This window comes from Aquarana catesbeiana, linkage group LG06 (assembly GCF_042186555.1).
Source record: "Aquarana catesbeiana isolate 2022-GZ linkage group LG06, ASM4218655v1, whole genome shotgun sequence".
In the NCBI taxonomy this organism is placed as follows: domain Eukaryota; kingdom Metazoa; phylum Chordata; class Amphibia; order Anura; family Ranidae; genus Aquarana; species Aquarana catesbeiana.
Window position 1 is genome coordinate 411,447,573 of NC_133329.1, and position 23,571 is coordinate 411,471,143.

General features: G+C 47.7%; 1 protein-coding gene across 1 annotated transcript in view; it reads left to right on the top strand.

Moving 5' to 3' along the window:
- Positions 1-23,571, top strand: part of KALRN (kalirin RhoGEF kinase) — a 231,188-nt gene that overhangs the window by 73,631 nt on the left and 133,986 nt on the right. Inside the window, 1 exon segment of the mRNA XM_073634491.1 lies at positions 2,952-3,198. Coding sequence (XP_073490592.1) covers positions 2,952-3,198 — 247 coding nt within the window.

Below are 23,571 nucleotides of genomic sequence, written 5' to 3' on the forward strand. Positions count from 1 at the left end.
ATATTTGGAAAGGCGGGGGGGGAGGGGTGTATTCATGGGGGTTATCTGATATTGTATATTTGGAAAGGAGGGGGAGGGTATATTCATGGGGGTTATCTGATATTGTATATTTGGAAAGGAGGGGGTGGGGGGGTATATTCATGGGGGTTATCTGATATTGTATATTTGGAAAGGCGGGGAGTGGGGCGGGGGGGGCGGTATATTCATGGCGGTGGAAATGTGCGCTGGTTACAGTAGAATGAGACGCATTCGGGTTCGATGTTCAATTTTTATTTTTTCTTAAAGGGGAATTGCAGTCTGCTCACATAATTTGTAATAAAAACATCTTTGCCATTCTGAAGCTTCCCTCCAACCACTTTGCCTATTATTTTATATATACTGGGATTCTGTACTTGCCAAATATGCTGCAGAAATCTCCCTCCACTGAGTCTGGCTGCAGCCATTTTAACTGTGGGCAGCTGAAGCTGCTACCTGTTCACTTCCTGGATTTACACAGACAGACACACAGAGGCACACCTCCAGCTCTCATTGGCCCTCTTATGACTCATCCCCCCCCCCCCCCCCCCCCCGCAAACTCTCAGGAGAGTGATAGAGAGAGAGCTGTGTATGATGTCATAATCCTAGGCTAATGACCAGACAGGAAACAGGAAGTGGGCTGTATAAGGGATTTACTGGCAAAAAAAAAAAAAAAATGTTTTACTATCCAAAGATAAAACAACAACAAGGGCAGAAGATTTAATAGTTGAAGTTCCGCTTTCATTTGATTCCGGATAGTAAAGTCCAAGTAAAGCCAAACATTGAATTTTCAGTCTGACATCATTCATGTCTCACTGGATGGAGTTTCCTAATACAAATCATTCTGGTGAATCTGTTACATAGTTTCTTATCTGAAGATCCCGCCTACAAATCGCGCTTCTTCCTGTTACCAGCTGCCAAGGCCAAGCCAATGTCCTGCGATTGGCAGCAGTTTGAGCTTCTTCTTCATTTGATCGCTGGACGTCCTACGAGCTCAACTGAAGGCCGTCTCTGCCCCGCTGGAGCAAACCCGGGCAGGGGAGGCAAAGAGACTGATGATGTCATAACTCATTTCTCTTCCTGTAACCAGGCCTCCAGTATTAGACTGACTGCTCTGTGCAGCCTAGTGAAGCCTAATTGGGTGGCGCCACTGCACCCTCCCCCCGTCCTGTGGAGCGTTACAGGAAGCTGATATAAAGTCTGATTTAGGTACATTTATAAGCCATGTTTCAAGAAATACATTTCAGTTCCTCTCTGGTGAATCGGTCAGATGGAAGCTTTTACTGTCCGTCTAGAATTTAGCTTTAAAGCAACATTGGAAAATAAAGCAAAGGTCAGCCATGAGGTCCCCGCCTATTCCAATACCCCGGCTGTATTCACACCTGAGCGTAGCGTCTTTGAGTGATTTTTTTTTTTTTTTTTTTTTTAATGTGCGATTTTGACATGACTTTGCGTGTTTGTATGCAGTGTTTTTGGGCTTTGTCGTTTTTTTTATTAGCCAATAGAGAAAACTGTTATCTGTTGCATCATTTTTTGCTAGGTATTTCAGCTTTTTTAGCTTTTTCATTAGCTTTTATTCTTTTATTATTATTCATTTATTATAATGTTTTTTTTATTAGGGTAAGGGGTTCGAGTTCAGTTTAGGCTAGGTAGGGTTAGGTTTAAGAGTCAGGGTTAGGTTTAGGATTATTTATTATTATTTTATTTTATTTTTATTATTTATTATTAAATGATTAATAATAACTGAATATATGTAAAATAAATACACAAATAAATAAAATAAATTGAATAAATTAATACTAAGTAGCAATAAATAAATAACCCTTACTCCTTAAAAAAATAATTAACTAAACACCCTAACACAAAATGTAGTATTATTATTATTATTATTATTATTATTATTATTAATATATTTTTTTGTTCAAGTCTGGGTGGTGTTGTATTAATATTTTTATTATTAATGTATTTAATATTTTTTAAGGTTAGAGGTTAATTTATTATTTATTAATGTATTGCATATTATTTATTTATTTTACTTATTTATGATGATTTTTAGTTATTTGTGTATTTTTTTTACATTTATTTATTCATATATTACTATTTTTATTTTTTACTTTTTTTCATGTGAGCAGAAAATTGTGCAGAAACACTCAAATCTGCCCAATTTGAGCAACAAAAAAAGCTCCAGAACTTGTTTGAGTTTCAGAATGGACACAGTCTGTGATTGGTACCAATCACTGACTCTAGTCATTAAGACAGCTTAAAGGCTGCAGGAAGAAAATGGTGGGGATCGGTTCCTCTTTATGCCCCCCCCCCCCCCCCGTTGCCACTCCAATCCAGGTGTACAGGGGGCCTCATGGGGTCGGGTTGCAATTGCGACCCCCTGCACGTATGCCCCTGCCCCTGTTTCCCAATACATACACATGAAGGGAAGGAGAGCCCCTTGAATATCACATTTTGGTGGTTTTCTTTAGTGATCTGGCCCGGGGCATTTGCCATTTTGGTCATTTATTCGATATCCTGCTTGTGGGAGTCAACATATGTCTAGGATGGTCATGTGTGGGGGACACAGCGATGTGTACCCCTGTATATTACCTGCTATTTATCATATAAATTACCTAATCGGACCCCAGAGACCATTCAATAATTGCATATCGATAAATTCCCAGGATGCCGCTGAGGTGTCGGAGTTCTGATCAATCGTTTTGGAATTGCTGTCTACTAAATGTGAGAAGAATTCATACAATGAGCTTTTGTGACCATCATTTCAGGTCACATCTGGTAATACCGAGTTCCTCCAGAATTCTTTATCCTTTTGTATGATATGTAATTTGATTTCTTTAGTATTTTCCTTGTTTTTTGAGTACCCATCGTTGTTCTTGGTTGACCTTCTTTTTGGGAAGTATTTCATGGATGACGTTTCTGGTCTCTTGCAGTTGTCGGGAGGCTGTGAACTCACCACGGTGCTCCAGGATTTTGTCGCCATCCACAGCAATGAGCTGAGCATCCAGGTGGGCCAGACGGTGGAGCTGCTGGAGAAGCCGAGCGACCGTCCTGGATGGTGTTTGGTGAAGACGACGGAACGGAGCCCCCCGCAGGAAGGCCTGGTGCCCAGCAGTGCCCTGTGCATCTCCCACTCCCGGAGCAGCGTGGAGATGGAGTGCTTCTTCCCATCGGGAAAAGGTAGGAGCCGTTCTGGGTTCTGGTGACGCTCTGTTATACTGAACCCCAAAGTGATTCTGTCCTTGATATGCAATATGGAGGAATGGTTGGTTTTTGTGAGACACTTGTCCCGTTAGTATACAAGAGTGATATCACTGCTTTATAAATAACTTTTTTTTGTGACCTATTACTACATCCTCAAAACTGGTGGCATGTGTTAGGTGGGAGCAACAGGTGCACTTTATGGGCAAATTTTTGTGTACCCTGACCATCAACACCTATGTGAACTTGTCTGGACCTCTTGTGTGAAAACCATCGCCACGAATATGAAGTTGACCCCAACATCCCTCACCACCTACCATGACCATTATTATGGAGTTGACGCCCAACATCACCACCCCCATCCACCACCATTGCGGCTATTGATATGGCACCATATATCCCCCCCTCCCACCATCACCACCACCAACATAGCCATTGATATGCAGTTGACCCCCATCATCCCTCCATCACCACGACAGCCATTAATATAGGGTTGAAACCCAACACCACCACCACCACCACTATTATTGGGTTGACACCCAATGTTCTTCCACCGTCACCACCACGGCCATTAATCTTCCACCATCACCACCACCACCACGGTCATTAATATGGAGTTGACCCCCAACATCCTCCCCACCATGGCCATTAATGTAGGGTTGCCCCCCAACATCTCCCCACCACCACTACCGCGACCACCGCAGCCATTAATATGGGGTTGATGCTCTATATCCCCCCTCACCAACTTAATCCATCAAGATGGTCATTAATATTCAGTTGACCCCCAACACCCCCCCACCACCACCATGGCCATTAATATAGAGTGAACCCCCCCCCCCCCCACTAATATGGGGTTGACACCAAATATCCCCTCACCATCACTACCACCACCATGGCCATTAATATGGAGTTGACACCCAATATCCCCCCCACCATCACAACCAGTAATATAGAATTGATCCCCAACACCCCCCACCACCACAGCCATTAATATAGGGTTGACCCCAAACATCAAATCCACCATCACCACTACCACTGCGGTTATGGTACTCGGGCACAACACAAGTGGAAACAGATTCGAACGTGTAACGTTTTCTTTCTTGGAAATAATAAAATTTGTAATAGATCGTTTCTCTGGGAGGGTCGTGTGATGGAAACCCATCCCCCCCCCCTCACTGCTTACTGCCACACAGTGGACAGCTGCCAACAAAGGGTTAAATCTCTTGCTCATAGGGGTAGCTGAGTGCTGACAGTTGATGATCTCCAGATTTCCAGGTAGAAGCACAGCTGTGATTGTTAATTGCGGGTGATGTTCGCCAGACCTCCAGGTAGGGGCGCAGATGTGATTTACTATCAGTGTATAAGAATTGCACTATAATTCTCACTCTGGTGATTGTGGGAGGGGGAGATCTGGGATTAATCACCCCCCCCCCCCCCCAGTAGTATTTTTATATAGCAGCAGTTTGTCTTGCTGCAGTGGAGTGTCTATGAGCTCTGATGGCCACTAGGTGGCGCTCTCCTCCCATTGTTCACATTACTGTAAATTGTTACTGTGATGAAGTGGAGAATTCTGGAAATTCTTGAATTATTTCTTCCTCTTTGCTGTCTTCAGAAATCCTTCAGAGGTGTCAGAGAGGGCGGCGATGTGTTTGTATTACACACCGACAATGACAGACTTGTGTGATTCTATGGGGTAGAACAACAGGGACAGGGATCCAGAGTCCCCAAATTGCACCCTCCCTCAAGAGCATTATGTGTCACCAAAAATCCCCCCCCCCCCCACAAGAGAATTGTGAGCTAATTGGCATGCTTAGTGCAAATCCCCCATCCCACTTTATGCTCCCAGCACATTCTCTAACCCCCCCCCCCCCCAAAAAAAAATTCCCCTTTCTAGCACAAATCCTCGACCCCATAATCACCCATTCTAGCACAAATTCCCCCCCCCCCCCCCAAATTTCCCCTCCTAGAACAATTCTTACCTCCTGCTGCCCCCCCAATTACCCCTCTCAACACAAATCCCCCCCCCATTCTCCTTGTGGTGCCCCCATACCTCACATGATACCACAGAGCCCAGGGCAGGCGCCCCTTGTCCCGGCCCTGGGTAGAACCCTCTCTATGGCAGACCGATAAAGGGTCCCCAGCGCTGGACCCGTCCATGACTGGGAAATTCTTACCACCGCCATCTGTGCTGCCATGTTGGTAGATGGAAAGTGGCCTTTTGGATAACCCATCGAAAGGACCCAACCACTCATATACAATGTAACATCTGCTAGCATATTGTCATTGCAGCATCGCTGGCCCCGGTCCCGGGGTCTCTGGGTTTTGGCCTTTGTGTTCCCTAAGAAGTCTAATTCTTTTTTTTTTTCATTCAAAATTTTATCAAAAGAAATAAGAGATTTCAGAGATGAAGGATAAAAACCGCCTGTGTATGAAACAAAAAAAAACAAAACATACATTGCATGTGTACAGAGTTTTTATATACACTATATTACCATAAGTATTGGGACGCCTGCCTTTACACACACATGAACTTTAATGACATCCCAGTCTTAGTCCGTAGGGTTCAATATTGAGTTGGCTCCGCCCTTTGCAGATATAACAGCTTCAACTCTTCTGGGAAGGCCGTCCACAAGGTTTAGGAGGGTGTCTATGGGAATGTTTGACCATTCTTCCAGAAGAGCATTTGTGAGGTCAGGCACTGAGGTTGGATGAGAAGGCCTGGCTCACAGTCTCTGCTCTAATTCATCCCAAAGGTGTTCTATCAGGTTGAGGTCAGGACTCTGTGCAGGCCAGTCAAGTTCCTCCACCCCAAACTCGCTCATCCATGTCTTTATGGACCTTGCTTTTGGACATCCTTGCCGCTCTTACAGTAAAGAACCCTCTACGTAGTTTAAGGTTAAACCTCTTTTCTTCTAATTTTAATGAGTGACCACGTGTCTTGTTAAACTCCCTTCCATGGAAAAGTTTTCTCCCTATTGTGGGGTCACCAGTCCGGTATTTGTATATTGTGGGGTCACCAGTCCGGTATTTCTCTATTTTGGGGTCACCAGTCCGGTATTTCTCTATTGTGGGGTCACCAGTCCGGTATTTATATATTGTGGGGTCACCAGTCCGGTATTTCTCTATTTTGGGGTCACCAGTCCGGTATTTATATATTGTGGGGTCACCAGTCCGGTATTTATATATTGTGGGGTCACCAGTCCGGTATTTATATATTGTGGGGTCACCAGTCCGGTATTTATATATTGTGGGGTCACCAGTCCGGTATTTATATATTGTGGGGTCACCAGTCCGGTATTTATATATTGTGGGGTCACCAGTCCGGTATTTATATATTGTGGGGTCACCAGTCCAGTATTTCTCTATTGTGGGATCACCAGTACAGTATTTGTATATTGAAATCATATCCCCTCTCAAGCGTCTCTTCTCCAGAGAGAATAAGTTCAGTGCTTGCAACCTTTCCTCATAACTAAGATCCTCCAGACCCTTTATTAGCTTTGTTGCCCTTCTTTGTACTCGCTCCATTTCCAGTACATCCTTCCTGAGGACTGGTGCCCAGAACTGGACAGCATACTCCAGGTGCGGCCGGACCAGAGTCTTGTAGAGCGGGAGAATTATCGTTTTATCTCTGGAGTTGATCCCCTTTTTAATGCCAATTTTCTGTTTGCTTTGGCATAGGAGAAGTAAAAGATCACCGGGCGCTGTGTCTCCTCCTCACACCTGATTTAATCATCGAAATGCTGCACTACCGCATCGCAGTCATGGGTTTAAATCAGGTGGTGAGGAGGCAACAGATCACCTTCTTCTCACCACCTGTCAAATACACTTGGGTCGGTTTTTAGAGGAGCAGTAGTGCCTGTTGCACTTATGAATGAGCCCTTAGTTGCATTCTGGCAGTGGCACCCTTGGGGTTTGTTCACATGTATAGTTGGGGGGTGGTAAATCCCTGCAGTTGAGTTGTGGTTTAGTGTGAAAGCCGCCCTGTATTATTATAATGACCAGTGTATTTCTTCACACTGATCTGAAGATCTCTTCTTTCCTGCTGTTGGCACCACTCCGGAGACCGATAGCCGGGATAAGAGGTGGAGTGCAGTTGGCATCACTCCGCATGGGGCAGGAGCCGGCACTACAGAGGAGGCATCGGATCAGGTGGTCCCCGCTCCCTACTACACCTCCAAGTGGTCCCTCTGCATTGCATTCTGTTTGATGCTCTGGAATGGCGGGTCAGCAAACCCAGACCGCGATCTACCAATCCCTTTATAGAGTGTAGGTATGTATATCTACTGTGTGTGTGTAAAAAAAAAAAAAAAGAAAAAAAAAGGGGGTCCCAGTGCCTCGGCAGGCTGATCACGTGATCTCTGGCAAGCTTTGGTCATTGTGGGCGTTTAACATCATTAGAGGCTGCAGAGAGGCCTATTCCTTTCAATTCATACAGACCCCGTCTGGGGGACTTGCTGTCAGATGATAGTAAAGTATCACAAATCTCTGCAGGAAGCGGAATATGAAAATATAAAGATTCGCCCCCATCCCCCCTCCCCCCCCCGTTTATGTTGAGAATGACACAGATATAATCGCATGACGCCGCGCTCTCACAGGGTGACATTCCGCTTCCCGCATGCGATGATTTTATTTCACTTTCTCTGGATATTTGTATTTGCTCGCAGTGCGACACCTGCCGCCTCCTGGAAGTTTTCTCTCGCATACTTCACATTCATCAGAGGGTTTTATCTCCTCGCCCAGCGATCAGCCGGATGGGTCAGTCATGCAGAAAATCGTCTAGTCAGTCTGGGCTGGTGAGATGGCGGTCTGACCCAGCGACTGAGCGCCAGGGGGGTCCCACGCCGGAGGGGGGGGGGGGGGAGCGTTCTGGGGAGCCACAGGGACATGGTGGAGTCTCCTCACATACAGCCCAATAGATGGACCATATTGTCACCAGATTCACAGCTTGGCAGCAGCTCAATTGTACTATAGGAAGAAAATACGTTGTCCAGTCCTCGGCCCCGAGAGCAGCACAGGGGCCCAATGAAAGCTTGGATTTAAAGCACAACTCTGAAAACAAAGACTTTCATGTAAATATATTCCTCACTAGCCATATAGGATATAAATCCATTTTGTCGGCACCAAATTCTGTTGCAAACCCAGATATTACCTTGTAAAAGTAGCAGTGACCTCATCACTGTGCTGTACATAGCCTGTGCGGAGAGCAGAGCTGTGGGAGGGGCCTAGCAGGCTCCACCCAGTACAGAAAACTACAGGAGGGGGCGGAGACAAGACCAGTCCCCCTGCACAAGGAGAGAGAGCAGAGCTGTGGGAGGGGCCTAGCAGGCTACACCCACTACAGAAAACTACAGGAGGGGGCGGAGACAAGACCAGTCCCCCTGCACAAGGAGAGAGAGCAGAGCTGTGGGAAGGGCCTAGCAGGATCCACCCACTACAGAAAATTACAGGAGGGGGTGGAGACAAGACCAGTCCCCCTGCACAAGGAGAGAGAGCAGAAGTGGGCGGTCTTTATTACAGGAAGTCTCACACTGGATTACTGCACAGACCTGGCCAAAATGTCTTGATGGGGTGGGTGTCAGTCTGGAGAAGTGGGCTTTCCTAGGCAGGCTGTTTTTGAACAGGCAACGCCCACATGTGATGCTGAGCCTCCAAGAACTGCAATCCAATGAATGAAAGGGACAGGTCAGGGACAGTCAGGCTGGGGAGGAAAGAGCTAGATGATGCTGGATGTCTTCAGCCAGGAAATGGGGCGGGGCTCTGTCTGACTGCTGCAGCTTCTAATGCACATGGTGAGAAGCTCACAGTGTGCCGGTACACCTGTGCATGACTGTAGGGGAGGCCGGAGGGAGGATTTAACATTCTATTGGGGAAGGGGGGGTGTGGCCAGTGCTTGACCCCTTGTATACTACGTCATAGAAATGGCAGATGAACCCCATCTGTGACCCGGATGTGGACCCCACAATCCAATCCGTTCAGTTAATGTGGCCATTATGTTCCATATCTGGTAAATATGAAAGCGATTGTACAATCAGGTTGTAATGTGTGTGGGGCAGCTTTGTTCTGTTCTATGGGATTACCACCACTGGGACAAATAGAACAATAAAGAGTGTCCCCGTCCTCTTCCTGAGACTTCCCCAAAGGTCCGGCCTCACACAGGACATTCGAGGACCCCCCCCACACACACACACACACATGTCCTCATTCTCCATCGAGAAGGTGACTGAGATCTGATTGGAATTCTGAAATTCACCAACAATTCCCCATCCAATTACTCAGTCTGGAGGTGAGTTCCAGGAAAGGTGTGGGGTGACCCCCCCCCCCCGGTCCTCGCTGAGTCAGATCGCCCCCCATCTTCTGTCCTGTATAGAGAAATTCTGCAGAAGTGCTCAGACCCACCATGGCCCCTCCCTGCGTTTCCTCCAATCTGCTGATTTCTGGGTCAAGGTGACAGAAGTATCACCCGCCTCTGCCTGCAGCTGACTTGTAGAGATAGCGGGGTGGATTTTGGCGCGGGGTTGAGAAGTTTCCACACGCAATGATCTGTATTTGGTACAGGAGGGAATTTCCATTCCTCTGTGTATTCACCAATAACACTCGTTGTGTTTACACATGAATTTCTTTATTAAAAAAAAAAACATTTTTAGACTAAAGCTACATTGTATGAGAATAATAAAGATATCCCGTGTAATAATACAAATCGATTGTATAATAATAATACAGGTATGATATGTAATAACACAAACATTCTATAATAATAAAAGTACATTGTGTAAAAATACAATACTTTGTATAGTAATACGGAAATATAATAATACAGATACAGTAATATGCTGTATAATGCAGGTACAATGTATACTAATAATAGATATATTGTAAAATAATTAATAATACAGTTACAATGTATAGTAGTACCAACATATTGTATAATAATACGGGTACAATGTATAATAATACAGGTAGAATGTGTAATGGATACATTGTATAATAATAATGCAGGTACATTGCACAGTAATACCGTTAATATAACATTGTATAATAATAATACAGATACAGTGTGTAATAATACAGATTCATTGTATGTTAATACCAAAACAATGTATAATATTAATGAAACAGGTACATTGTATAATAATACAGGTACATTGTATAAAGATACATTGTATAATAATACAGGTACATTGTATAATAATCGATCCATTATATAATAATAGTAATAATACAGGTACATTGTATGTTAATACAAAACATTATATAATAATACAATACAATTTGTAATAATACATTGTATAATAATAGGTACAGTGTGCAATAATAGCTACATTGTTTAATAATACAGGTCCATTGTATAATAATAGAAACATTGTAAAATAATGTATTGTATAAAATAATACGATTACAATGTGTAATAAATGCACGGTATAAGAACAAATAAATGTATAATAATAAATGTACATTGTGTAGTAATAATAATACAGGTACAATTTGTAATAATAGATACATTGTATAATAAGAATAATAATGCAGGTACATTGTGTAAAATAGATATGGGGGGGGGGGGGGTTGATTTACTAAATTTGGATAGGGCAAAATCTGGTGCAGTTGTGCATGGGAGCCAATCCGCTTCCAGGTTTTTTTGTTTTTTTTTGTTTTTTTGTTTTTTTTTTTGGTCAAAGCTTAATTGAAGAAGCTGAAGTTAGAAGGTGATTGGCTCCCATGCGCAACTGCACCAGATTTTGCCCTCTCCGGTTTTAGTAAATCAACCCCAAAGTATAATAATAGATACATTGTATGATAATAGTTACATAACAACAAAAGGAAAAACAAATGGTTGCCGGGCTTCCTCTCACAATTCATCCTACTGCAAACAGAAAAATACACAGAAGAAATGATATATGAGAGCTGTTTATCTGTCCATCCACTCCTGAGATTTACATAGCTCTGTCACACAGCACAGCCCTTATCTGGCAGGACAGGAGATCTGATTTGTCTCTGCTGCAGCTAACAGATATTTACAGGTCGTGCCCCTCCCCCAGCCTGTGACTGGACAGCAAAAGGAGAAGCAGCACAGCAATGAGCTGTTCTATCTGTCACTCTGCTCTCTCCACCTATCGGCGTGTTCCTAATCAGTCCATGAACTGATTGGCTCCTAGTGCTGCTTTTTCCACTCCCAATCTGAGCACTGCTGTACGGGGACTGCAAGAGGCTGATACCAGGTCACATTCAGAAATTTACTCTGAGCTTTAAGAATAAATTGGAATATATATTAAATGTGCGTGTCTGGAGTTCAGCCTTAAACATGGCGGGTTATATAAAGAGAGGCTGTAAATCGCTTTCATCTGCTTTGTGTTATTTTCCTGTCCTCTATTTCCTCTCTGTGAATGATTATCACAGGCCTCCCCTCCTCCGACACGCTGAGAGTTGTAGTCCTGGCTCCTCCCCTGTATTTCCAGGGTTGCGGTTCGGAGGTGTCCAGGAAGCAGATGTCTCATCCCAGCTGTGAGTGTCTGATGGCCTGGAAGTGACCTACCTGAGCGGACTGTTATCTGTCCCCGCCGCCTGCAGACAGGCTCATCCTCCTGCCGGCCCCCGGGGGCCACACTTCCCAGAATTGATACCTGCCCGGACGCTGCCCTCTGCGGGCTGTTAATAGATTGAGTCTGTGCAATCTGTGTCCATGTCTTGTTGTACGACGCTACGGCGCACGTGTCAGACATAAGACACAAGGTAACAATGAGAGACACGGGGTCACTTATCACCCCGAGTGTCACTGTCATCCCACTCTCATGATTGTTCTGATTCCACTGTGATCATCCTAACTTTACATCCTCTGTCCTTATGCTCCAGTTAGTGACTTTACCTAGGCTGAGATGATAGCATCAGTCTGCTGCAGGCAGGAGGAAGCATTTCCTCAGTCTCCCACCTCCCATTGATCTCTGTGAGAGGTAATAAATACCTGGAAGGGCCACACTGAAACAATACTCAGCATGCTATTATATCTGGGGACAGGTCCGCTTTTAGGATTTAGATTTTCTCGTTCAGGGGTCTCCAAACTGTGCCCCAGGGGCCAGATGTGGCCCTTTGCTTGACTTTATCCGGCCCTTGGGGCACCATTCTTTCCACTGATACAAGACACTATTCCTCCCACTGACACCAGAGATGGGGCGCTATTCCCCCTACTGTCCCCCAACGATGGGGCGCTACTCCCCCCACTGACCCCCAACGATGGGGCGCTACTCCCCCCCCACTGACCCCCAACGATGGGGCGCTACTCCCCCCCCACTGACCCCCAACGATGGGGCGCTTTTCCCCCCCACTGTCCCCCAACGATGGGGCGCTATTCCCCCCCACTGTCCCCCAACGATGGGGCGCTATTCCCCCCCACTGTCCCCCAACGATGGGGCGCTATTCCCCCCCACTGTCCCCCAACGATGGGGCGCTATTCCCCCCCCACTGTCCCCCAACGATGGGGCGCTATTCCCCCCCCACTGTCCCCCAACGATGGGGCGCTATTCCCCCCCCACTGTCCCCCAACGATGGGGCGCTATTCCCCCCCCCACTGTCCCCCAACGATGGGGCGCTATTCCCCCCCCACTGTCCCCCAACGATGGGGCGCTATTCCCCCCCCACTGTCCCCCAACGATGGGGCGCTATTCCCCCCCCACTGACCCCCAACGATGGGGCGCTATTCCCCCCCCCACTGACCCCCAACGATGGGGCGCTATTCCCCCCCCACTGACCCCCAACGATGGGGCGCTATTCCCCCCCCACTGACCCCCAACGATGGGGCGCTATTCCCCCCCCACTGACCCCCAACGATGGGGCGCTATTCCCCCCCCACTGACCCCCAACGATGGGGCGCTATTCCCCCCCCACTGACCCCCAACGATGGGGCGCTATTCCCCCCCCACTGACCCCCAACGATGGGGCGCTATTCCCCCCCACTGACCCCCAACGATGGGGCGCTATTCCCCCCCACTGATGGGGTGCTATTCCCCCCCCCGACCCCCTAACGATGGGGCGCTATTCCCCCCCACTGACCCCCAACGATGGGGCGCTATTCCCCCCCACTGACCCCCAACGATGGGGCGCTATTCCCCCCCACTGATGGGGTGCTATTCCCCCCCCGACCCCCCAACGATGGGGTGCTATTCCCCCCCCGACCCCCCAACGATGGGGCGCTATTCCCCCCCGACCCCCCAACGATGGGGCGCTATTCCCCCCCCGACCCCCCAACGATGGGGCGCTATTCCCCCCCGACCCCCCAACGATGGGGCGCTATTCCCCCCCCGACCCCCCAACGATGGGGCGCTATTCCCCCCCTGACCCCCCAATGATGGGGAGCTATTCCCCCCTGACCCCCAACGATGGGGCGCTATTCCCCCCCCTGACCCCCAACGATGGGGCGCTATTCCCCCCCCTGACCCCCAACGATGGGGCGCTATTCCCCCCCCTGACCCCCAACGATGGGGCGCTATTCCCCCCCCTGACCCCCAACGATGGGGCGCTATTCCCCCCCCTGACCCCCAACGATGGGGCGCTATTCCCCCCCCCGACCCCCAACGATGGGGCGCTATTCCCCCCCCCGACCCCCAACGATGGGGCGCTATTCCCCCCCCCGACCCCCAACGATGGGGCGCTATTCCCCCCCCCCGACCCCCAACGATGGGGCGCTATTCCCCCCCCGACCCCCAACGATGGGGCGCTATTCCCCCCCCCCGACCCCCAACGATGGGGCGCTATTCCCCCCCCCCGACCCCCAACGATGGGGCGCTATTCCCCCCCCGACCCCCAACGATGGGGCGCTATTCCCCCCCCGACCCCCAACGATGGGGCGCTATTCCCCCCCCCGACCCCCAACGATGGGGCGCTATTCCCCCCCCGACCCCCAACGATGGGGCGCTATTCCCCCCCCCGACCCCCAACGATGGGGCGCTATTCCCCCCCGACCCCCAACGACGGGGCGCTATTCCCCCCCCGACCCCCAACGACGGGGCGCTATTCCCCCCCCCGACCCCCAACGATGGGGCGCTATTCCCCCCCACTGACCCCCAACGATGGGGCGCTATTCCCCCCCACTGACCCCCAACGATGGGGCGCTATTCCCCCCCACTGATGGGGTGCTATTCCCCCCCCGACCCCCCAACGATGGGGCGCTATTCCCCCCCACTGACCCCCAACGATGGGGCGCTATTCCCCCCCACTGACCCCCAACGATGGGGCGCTATTCCCCCCCACTGATGGGGTGCTATTCCCCCCCCGACCCCCCAACGATGGGGTGCTATTCCCCCCCCGACCCCCCAACGATGGGGTGCTATTCCCCCCCCCGACCCCCCAACGATGGGGTGCTATCCCCCCCCCCGACCCCCCAACGATGGGGCGCTATTCCCCCCCGACCCCCCAACGATGGGGCGCTATTCCCCCCCGACCCCCCAACGATGGGGCGCTATTCCCCCCCCGACCCCCCAACGATGGGGTGCTATTCCCCCCCCCTGACCCCCAACGATGGGGCGCTATTCCCCCCCCTGACCCCCAACGATGGGGCGCTATTCCCCCCCCCCGACCCCCAACGATGGGGCGCTATTCCCCCCCCGACCCCCAACGATGGGGCGCTATTCCCCCCCCGACCCCCAACGATGGGGCGCTATTCCCCCCCCGACCCCCAACGATGGGGCGCTATTCCCCCCCCGACCCCCAACGATGGGGCGCTATTCCCCCCCCGACCCCCAACGATGGGGCGCTATTCCCCCCCCGACCCCCAACGATGGGGCGCTATTCCCCCCCCGACCCCCAACGATGGGGCGCTATTCCCCCCCCGACCCCCAACGATGGGGCGCTATTCCCCCCCCGACCCCCAACGATGGGGCGCTATTCCCCCCCCCGACCCCCAACGATGGGGCGCTATTCCCCCTCCCCCGACCCCCAACGATGGGGCGCTATTCCCCCTCCCCCGACCCCCAACGATGGGGCGCTATTCCCCCTCCCCCGACCCCCAACGATGGGGCGCTATTCCCCCTCCCCCGACCCCCAACGATGGGGCGCTATTCCCCCTCCCCCGACCCCCAACGATGGGGCGCTATTCCCCCTCCCCCGACCCCCAACGATGGGGCGCTATTCCCCCTCCCCCGACCCCCAACGATGGGGCGCTATTCCCCCTCCCCCGACCCCCAACGATGGGGCGCTATTCCCCCGACCCCCAACGATGGGGCGCTATTCCCCCTCCCCCGACCCCCAACGATGGGGCGCTATTCCCCCGACCCCCAACGATGGGGCGCTATTCCCCCCCCCCGACCCCCAACGATGGGGCGCTATTCCCACCACTGACCACCAAGCCTATGGCATTTTCTGCTCCCAATGGCTACAGTCCTGCCCCGTGAAGGGCAGTAAACTGGCACTTTGTTTCAGAAGTGTGGAGACCCCTGATGTAGTTGAGTGACACTTCCTTCCATCATTTACAGATAAATACTTCCGGAAATGGGATAATATGTTAATACTATAATGATAATTAGTGAAGTATTGGAATCTCTTTCTGTAATTTAGCATGTATGGCCCTCAGACACTGTGTGGCCCCCTAAAGGTTTATGTCACTCCCCGCTGGGCCCTGAGTTTCACTGAAGTTTGAAGTCCTCTAGAGATCTGATTGTCACAGACACAGGGGACATGTGGCCCCTCCCCTGGGGGGGGGGGACCTCAGAAAGGAACTTGTATTTCAAGTGATGGGACGGGTTCCTCCACATTCCTCCCAGCTTCCAGTAAAAAATCTTCTATGTCAGTGACCCCAGAGAACTCCTCATTCATTTGCAGTGCATGCTGGGAGCCTTTATTCTGACAACCTTTCCTGTTATCCACGTCCTCCCACCAAAGCACCTCCCTCTCCAGGAAAGTGATGATCAGAGATCAATAGGAAGTATCAATCAGTCACCAAATCCATCTCTGTACATTCCTGCCGGCACATCCTAAAATTGCCATACTAATGAGATCTCCCCGTGCTGGCGGATTCCATATTACATGATATTGGGGGCCTCAGTTGGATTGGGAGACCCTTGCATACAGGTCGGCCATCTTTTCCCAATACATGCTCCATCCTGCAGACGCATTACGTGACATGACAAAATATATCTGATATATATAAAACGTAGAGTGGTTGCCACACCAATGGTGATAAAGTCTGGAAGGATATTTTACCGATTGATAAACAGTATGAAAAATCCAACACAATTCAGGAGGGTCACACCCCCCTTCATCAGAAAAGGACTTCAGCGATGCCTGGCCTGAGAGCAGTTTGAAAATATTGATCGATCTCATATAGAAATGTACATTAGCAGGTTGTGCAGCATGGAGTCAATGTTAACTCTCATATGAGATCTATAAAAAAATTTCAAACTGTTCTCAGTCCAGGCACTACTGAAGTTTTATTCTGATGAAGGGGGATGTGACCCCCCAGAAACGTGTTGGATTTTTCATACTGCTGATGATCCAATCAAATATCCTTCTGGACTTTATCACCACTAGTGTGGTGCCCATGCAACGTTTTGTATATCGGATATATATATTATCATGCTAAGTAATGTGACAACAGAATGGAGCTTGAAATGGGAAAGATGGCTGACCTGTATATAAAGGTTCCTGGGGCAAATCTGACTGCAGCCCCCAATATCAGGTAATAAGGGCGCTGCCAGCAGAAAAGCCATTAATACAGAAATGGTGGCGGTGATAAAGTGCAGAAGTATATTTTACTGAATGAACAACCGTATAAAAAATCCAGCATGTTTCTGGGGTGACATCCCCTTCATCAGAATAGGACTTCAGCATTGCCTGGCCTGAGAGCGCTTTGATAATATTGACAGATTTTATATGAAGAAATAACATTAGCAGGTTGTGCAGCCTGAAGTCAATGCTAATTTATAACAGGCGATTCATAAATATTTTCAAGCCACTCTTGTCCAGGCGTCATTTAAGTCATATTCTGATAAAAGGGGATGTGACCCCCCAGAAACGTGTTGGACTTTTCATACTGTTGGTTATTCCAAAAAAAATTTCCTTTTAGACTTTATCTCCACCACTCAGGCACATCATAAAACTTCTGTATTAATGACGTCTCCCCTGCTGGTGGCTATCTTTTATTACCGGGGGGGGGGGGCTGCAGTTAAATTTCCCCCCGGGTGTGCCACCTTTCCCATTATGAGTGCCATTCTTCTGCATTACTAAGCATGACAATATATATCTGTTATATAAAAGGTAACATGGGCACCACACCAATGGTGGTAAAGTCCAGAAGGATGTTTTACTGAATGATCAACAGTATTAAAAAAATATCCAACACGTTTCTGAGGGGTCACGTGCCCCTTCATCAGAATAGGATTTCAGTGATGCCTGGCCTAAGATTGCTTTGGAAATACTAATCGCTTTCATATGCAAAGCAATGCCGCTGCAGCAGAATGGAGCTCGTAATGGGAAAGTTGGCTGACCTTTATATAAAGCCCCCCCGGGGCAAGCAGCCCCCAATATTCAGTAATATGGAATCTGCCAGGGGGGGAGACGTCATTAATGCAGACATTTTACGAAGCGCTAGAGTGGTGAATATAAAGTCCAGAAGGATATTTTACTGAATGATCAACAATATGAAAAATCCAACACGTTTCTGGGGGGTCACATCCCCTTCATCAGAATAGTTTTGGTAATGCCTGGATGAGAGCAGTTTGAACATTTTTACAGATTTTGTATGAAAAGTTAGCACTCTTGTCCTTGACACTTTTGCACAATTATCTCTGTGATGTCATCGCTGAAAGTAGAAATATATTTAAAAAAAAAGTAACTAAACAAAAATCACCAATTTGCAGCGTGATTCCTTATCGGACAGGTGTAGGATGTGACCCGTCTGCTGCCATTTTGGTAACATTTTATTATTATTGTATCTCCATACACCCCGGGAGGGGCCCATTTCCTTATTTATCTTTCCGATGTTGAGCGATCGCCGTTTGGCGCCATTTCCACCTGCCTATCCCCTCCAGACAGTCGCTGTGTCTGCAGAATTACACGGAGAAGAATGGATTTTTCTTTTTTATTATTTATAACTTGCTATCTGTCTCATTTTGTGCGGCGATGAGGTCACAATGATGTCACAGAAAGAGGAATCGCGGGTCAGCGGATTCGTATGAACTGCGGGATTTTGTTTTCACAGCCATGACACCGGAATGGGGAAAATATTTCTTATTTTCTCGACAGCGTTATGGATTGAATAGAGAGGAGATAAGTAGAGTAAATACGGCGCCTAATCCTGAGCCGCGTACTGCCTGAGTCACCCGGCAACGCGCCGAGAGCGCCCCATACGACGCCCAGTATTGGATCTGATGGAAGAGCTTCTATATAGATGCCCCGGAGGGCCCCAAACTCACATGTGATGCTCCGGAGGGGGGGGCAACCAACGATAACATGTGATGCTGCTGAACGCCGCCCCTGCCTGCAATGATTGGAAATATCTGCAGCTGCCTAAATCTAAACTTTAGGCAGATTTAAAAGACACCAATTAATTACATTGTTACGCGAGTAATGCACATAACCCTTGTAACTCCGCCTATCAACATGAGGAACATGCTAATAGGAGAGAGCAAAGTGACCGAGGTGCTGATGTAGTTTGCTGGGTGAGGAAGCTGGTAAATTATGCTGGGCATCAGACTGGGGACACCTAGTGCCAGTAAAGAAGTACTGCGGGGGACAGCTCTGGATTGAAGGTGAATATTGCAGCAAAAGCTGATTTTTATTTTTTTTATTTTTTAATGAGCTATTTATTTTTATCTGGTTATTTTTGGCTGGATTTAGGCTGCAAAGGACACCTCTAGCCAAACGGCTAAATTGCATAAGTAACACGCATAGGTTTGTAACTCCGCCCCAAAAAGCATATACAAGAGGGTGACAACACAGTCTATTCCTTACAGTCCTTTGGACTCTGCGTCGCCAAGAGGTGGGCTAGGGTAGTATATGGACAGGCTAGGGTAGTATAGGGGCAGGCTAGGGTAGTATAGGGGCAGGCTAGGGTAGTATAGGGGCAGGCTAGGGTAGTATAGGGGCAGGCTAGGGCAGTATATGGACAAGCTAGGGTAGTATATGGACTGGCTAAGACAGTATAGGGGCAAAATGGGGTAGTATATACACAGGCTAGGGCAGTATATGGGCAGGCTAGGGTAGTATATAGACAGGCTAGGGCAGTATAGGGGCAGGCTAGGGCAGTATATAGACAGGCTAGGGTAGTATATAGACAGGCTAGAGTAGCATAGGGGCAGGCTAGGGTAGCATATGGACAGGCTAGGGTAGTATATAGACAGGCTAGGGTAGCATAGGGGTGGGCTAGGGTAGTATAGGGACAGGCTAGGGTAGTATATAGACAGGCTAGGGTAGCATAGGGGTGGGCTAGGGTAGTATATAGACAGGCTAGGGCAGTGTAAGGGTGGGCTAGGGTAGTATATAGACAGGCTAGGGCAGTGTAGGGGTGGGCTATGGTTGTATAGTGGCAGGCGGAGCAGCCCGGGGGGAAGTTGTCGTCATGACACACAAAACTGCTGGAAAAAAAATCTTGGTCGTCCATTTGCTAGGTAAATAGAAGAGAAGGAGAGGCAGCCGTGGTTCAATTTGCTGCCCCTCTCAAAGGGCTGTCCGTGTCCAATGGACCCACTGGGACCCATGGTAGGACCGGCCCTGGCTGTAATGCATACAATAAATGGGCTGAATTGCCACACAGTGCATGCAAAAATGGGGCGGCTTATATTTTCCTGTAACGCCCAGCACTGCATGCATTGTACTGCGTTTCATGGCTTTGAGGGTGCGTTGGGGCTCATTCACAATGAATGGCTCCGCAGTGCAGCGGCTTTTGCTGCAATATTTACCTACAATCCAAAGCTGTCCTCCGCAGTACGCAGTTTTTGCCTCTAGGTGTCCTCAGTCTGACATCCTGTGTTGTGAATGTGCTCGTCCTGCGATGTAAGGAGCGCTGGCCATTCTGAGCCGTAGTACACATATGGGACAAATGTGGAGTGAGAACACGCGTGGCAATGATTGTGCAATCATTAGCTAAAAATCGTCGCTACACGTCACTTCTAGACCAGAGGGAGCGATCTGTTCCAAATGTGTGCAGCACAGTAAACACTTCTCAGAACGGAAGGTCACGTGTCCGATATCCATCATGTATCCCAAAATTAGAGGATCATTCCTCATTTCAGGACAGTGGGCGGAGCCATGCAAATCATGTCTGTACACCCAGAACTGCCGGTGTATGGTAGAAATATAGCCGAATATTATAGAGATATTTATTCCAAACTGCAGACGTGTGTTTCAGGTTTGTTGGCCGTCATCAGTGCAGTGTATGGAAACCACGACTTCTATGGAGTTAAGGGGAAGCTTCAAACAATGGAAACCTGGGACTTCAAGGCTGAAGGATGTCTTCACACTCGTTTCGCTAATTGCTTCATCAGGAAGCCACAATATTTAAAGAGGAACTTCACGGAAAAAGAACATAATTACGATTTATCTATACAGTAATTTTCAAAGTTTCAAAATTACCGGGGGGGGGGGGGGGGGTCTGTGTGCGCATAATCAAGAAAAAAAAGACACATACCCTGAAAATATTCATACACACCTTTCCCTGGACCCCTGAGGGGGTGAGAACCTCATCAGAGTAAGACTTGGGACCCAACGAGACAGAATAGAAATAGCGATAGTGTAACCATACAGAGATAGACAGACAGGCTAGACGATGGATAGGTAAGATCGGATAGAATAGATAAGATCGATAGACAAATACATAAGGTAAGATAAGAAGATGAGATGGATAGATCGATACTGTAGATAAACAAATACAATTGATAGACAAAAAGATAAGATAAGGATAGATAGAAAGATAATAAGATAAGATTGATAGATAGACAGATACTGTAGATAGAATAGATACAATTGATAGTCAAATGGATGAAATAAGATAGATAAGATTTATAGGGTAGATCGCCTATTTATCCCATCTATTTTAAGATAGATCAGATTGATAGAATACCGTATATACTCGAGTATAAGTCGAATTTTTCAGCACATTTTTTTGTGCTGAAAGTGCCCCCCTCGGCTTATACTCGAGTCAAGCACTTTTCTGCAACAAAAAATTTCATTTTCTGAACCGAATTTGGGGCCCCGTATCTCAGGGCCACTTGGTGCTAGGAACCCTAAATTTGGTATGCAAACCCAGTGGAACTGGTCCCACAACATGTCCAAAGCTGAAGTTCCTAGCACTAAGTGGCCCCGAGATACGGGGCCCCAAAATCGGTTCGGAAAATGTCATTCTCTGCTGCAGAAAAGTGCTTGACATTTTCTGAACCGAATTTGGGGCCCCGTATCTCAGGGCCACTTGGTGCTAGGAACCCCAAATTTGGTGTGCAAACCCAGTGGAACTGGTACCACAACATGTCCAAAGCTGGGTTTCCTAGCACCAAGTTGCCCTGAGATACGGGGCTCCAAAACCATTTTGGAAAATGTCATTCTCTGCTGCAGAAAAGTGCTTGACATTTTCTGAACTGATTTTTGGGGCCCCATATCTCGGGGCCACTTGGTGCTAGAAACCCCAAATCCCCTTTGGGAATTTTATGGTGCTAGTTCCACTGGGTTTGCGCACCAAATTTGGAGTTCCTAGCACTAAGTGGCCCTAAGATACGGGGCCCCAAATTCGGTCAACTGTGTCCATCTGCAGCAATGTCATTTCGGGACCATTTGGGTTCAGAGACCTCAAATTTTGGCTGCAGCTAGGGGGGCATCTAGGAACCCTTAACTACTGAGTTTGAAGTTCAGGGGACCTATGGCTGCAAATGGGCACAGTGAGGCTGCAAATGGGCACAGTGAGGCTGCAAATGGGCATTGTTGACCCTCTTTTCCACTTACAGTAGCTGTGCATTTCTCACCCTCGTCTTATACTCGAGTCAATACGTTTTTCCCATTTTTTTTGTGGTAAATTAGGGTCTCGACTTATACTCGGAACGACTTATACTCGAGTATATACGGTAGATATGTATGGGTAGATAGATGGATAAGATAAGAAAGATAGATATATAAATACTGTAGATAGATAGATACTGTAGATAGAATAAATAAGATTGATAGACAAATAGATAAGATAAGGATAGATAGAAAGATAATAAGATAAGATTGATTAGATAGAAAAGATAGATAGGATAAGATTGATAGAATAGATAAGGATAGATAGAAAGATAAGAAGATAATATGGATAGAATAGATAAGATAAGTAGGATAAGATTGATAGACAGAAAAGATAGGGATAGATACTGTAGATGGAATAGATACAATTGATAGACAAATGGATGAGATAAGATTGATAAATAAGATAAATAGGATAAGAGAGATCAGATTGATAGAATAGATATGGGTAGATCGATACTGTAGATAGAATAGATAAGATTGATGGACAAAATAGATGAGGATAGATAGAAAGATAAGATAGATAGGATAAGATTGGTAGAATAGAATAGATCAGATTGGACTCTTGCCCCCAGTCACGCTCCTGTGAAATTTGGGTGTGTGATTGAAAAAACACCCCCAATACGCACTATGGGTGCATTTTTGATGCGTTTTTCTATAGAAATAAATAGGAAATGTGTTTTTTGGTGCACCAAAGATGCAGCATGCAGGACTTTGAGAAACGCACGGCACCTGCAGCGCACGGGTTTGAAGAGCTCCATAATATTTTGGGATACTTTTTTTTTTTTCGTCTTTTTCTTCCGCTCACATTTCAGAAACGTATCAGTGTGAAAAGAGCCCTAAGTTATGATCTCATAATAATTCGCTCTGATGACCTCTCACTGCTCGCTATTGTGAAACAAAATGTATAATTCCTCCCAACTCTCGATCTGTTGAACCCGAATATACAAAGTTCAGATGGTAATTTACATTTTTTTCTCACTCGGACGACACACTCTCGCGGTTTCGCCTTGCGCTCACTTTCCGCCATATTTTGACATTCGCACGGAATGGGTGATCCCACAAAATCTACTTTTGTATCCAAATTTCACCAAAAAAAGAGACTTTTCAGCGAGTTCTTCGATCTTGTCTTGTCGGCATTCTATCTTTGAAATCACAGCGCCGAATGTTTATAAACCTCCGGAGATTTGGCAGAAAAACCCGGCAAAGCGCAACGAACCGAAAAGTCAATATTGGAAATCCGGTATCGCCAAATCATCGCCGTATTAGACGCTTCTCTTCGCTGAAGCCTGAAATGCATCCCGCGATTGGCTGTCTATTCGGAGGGACGGTCGGTGAAGCGAACGCAGCAGATAAGAAGTTCCTCTTTACAATCCTCAGAGAAAACAA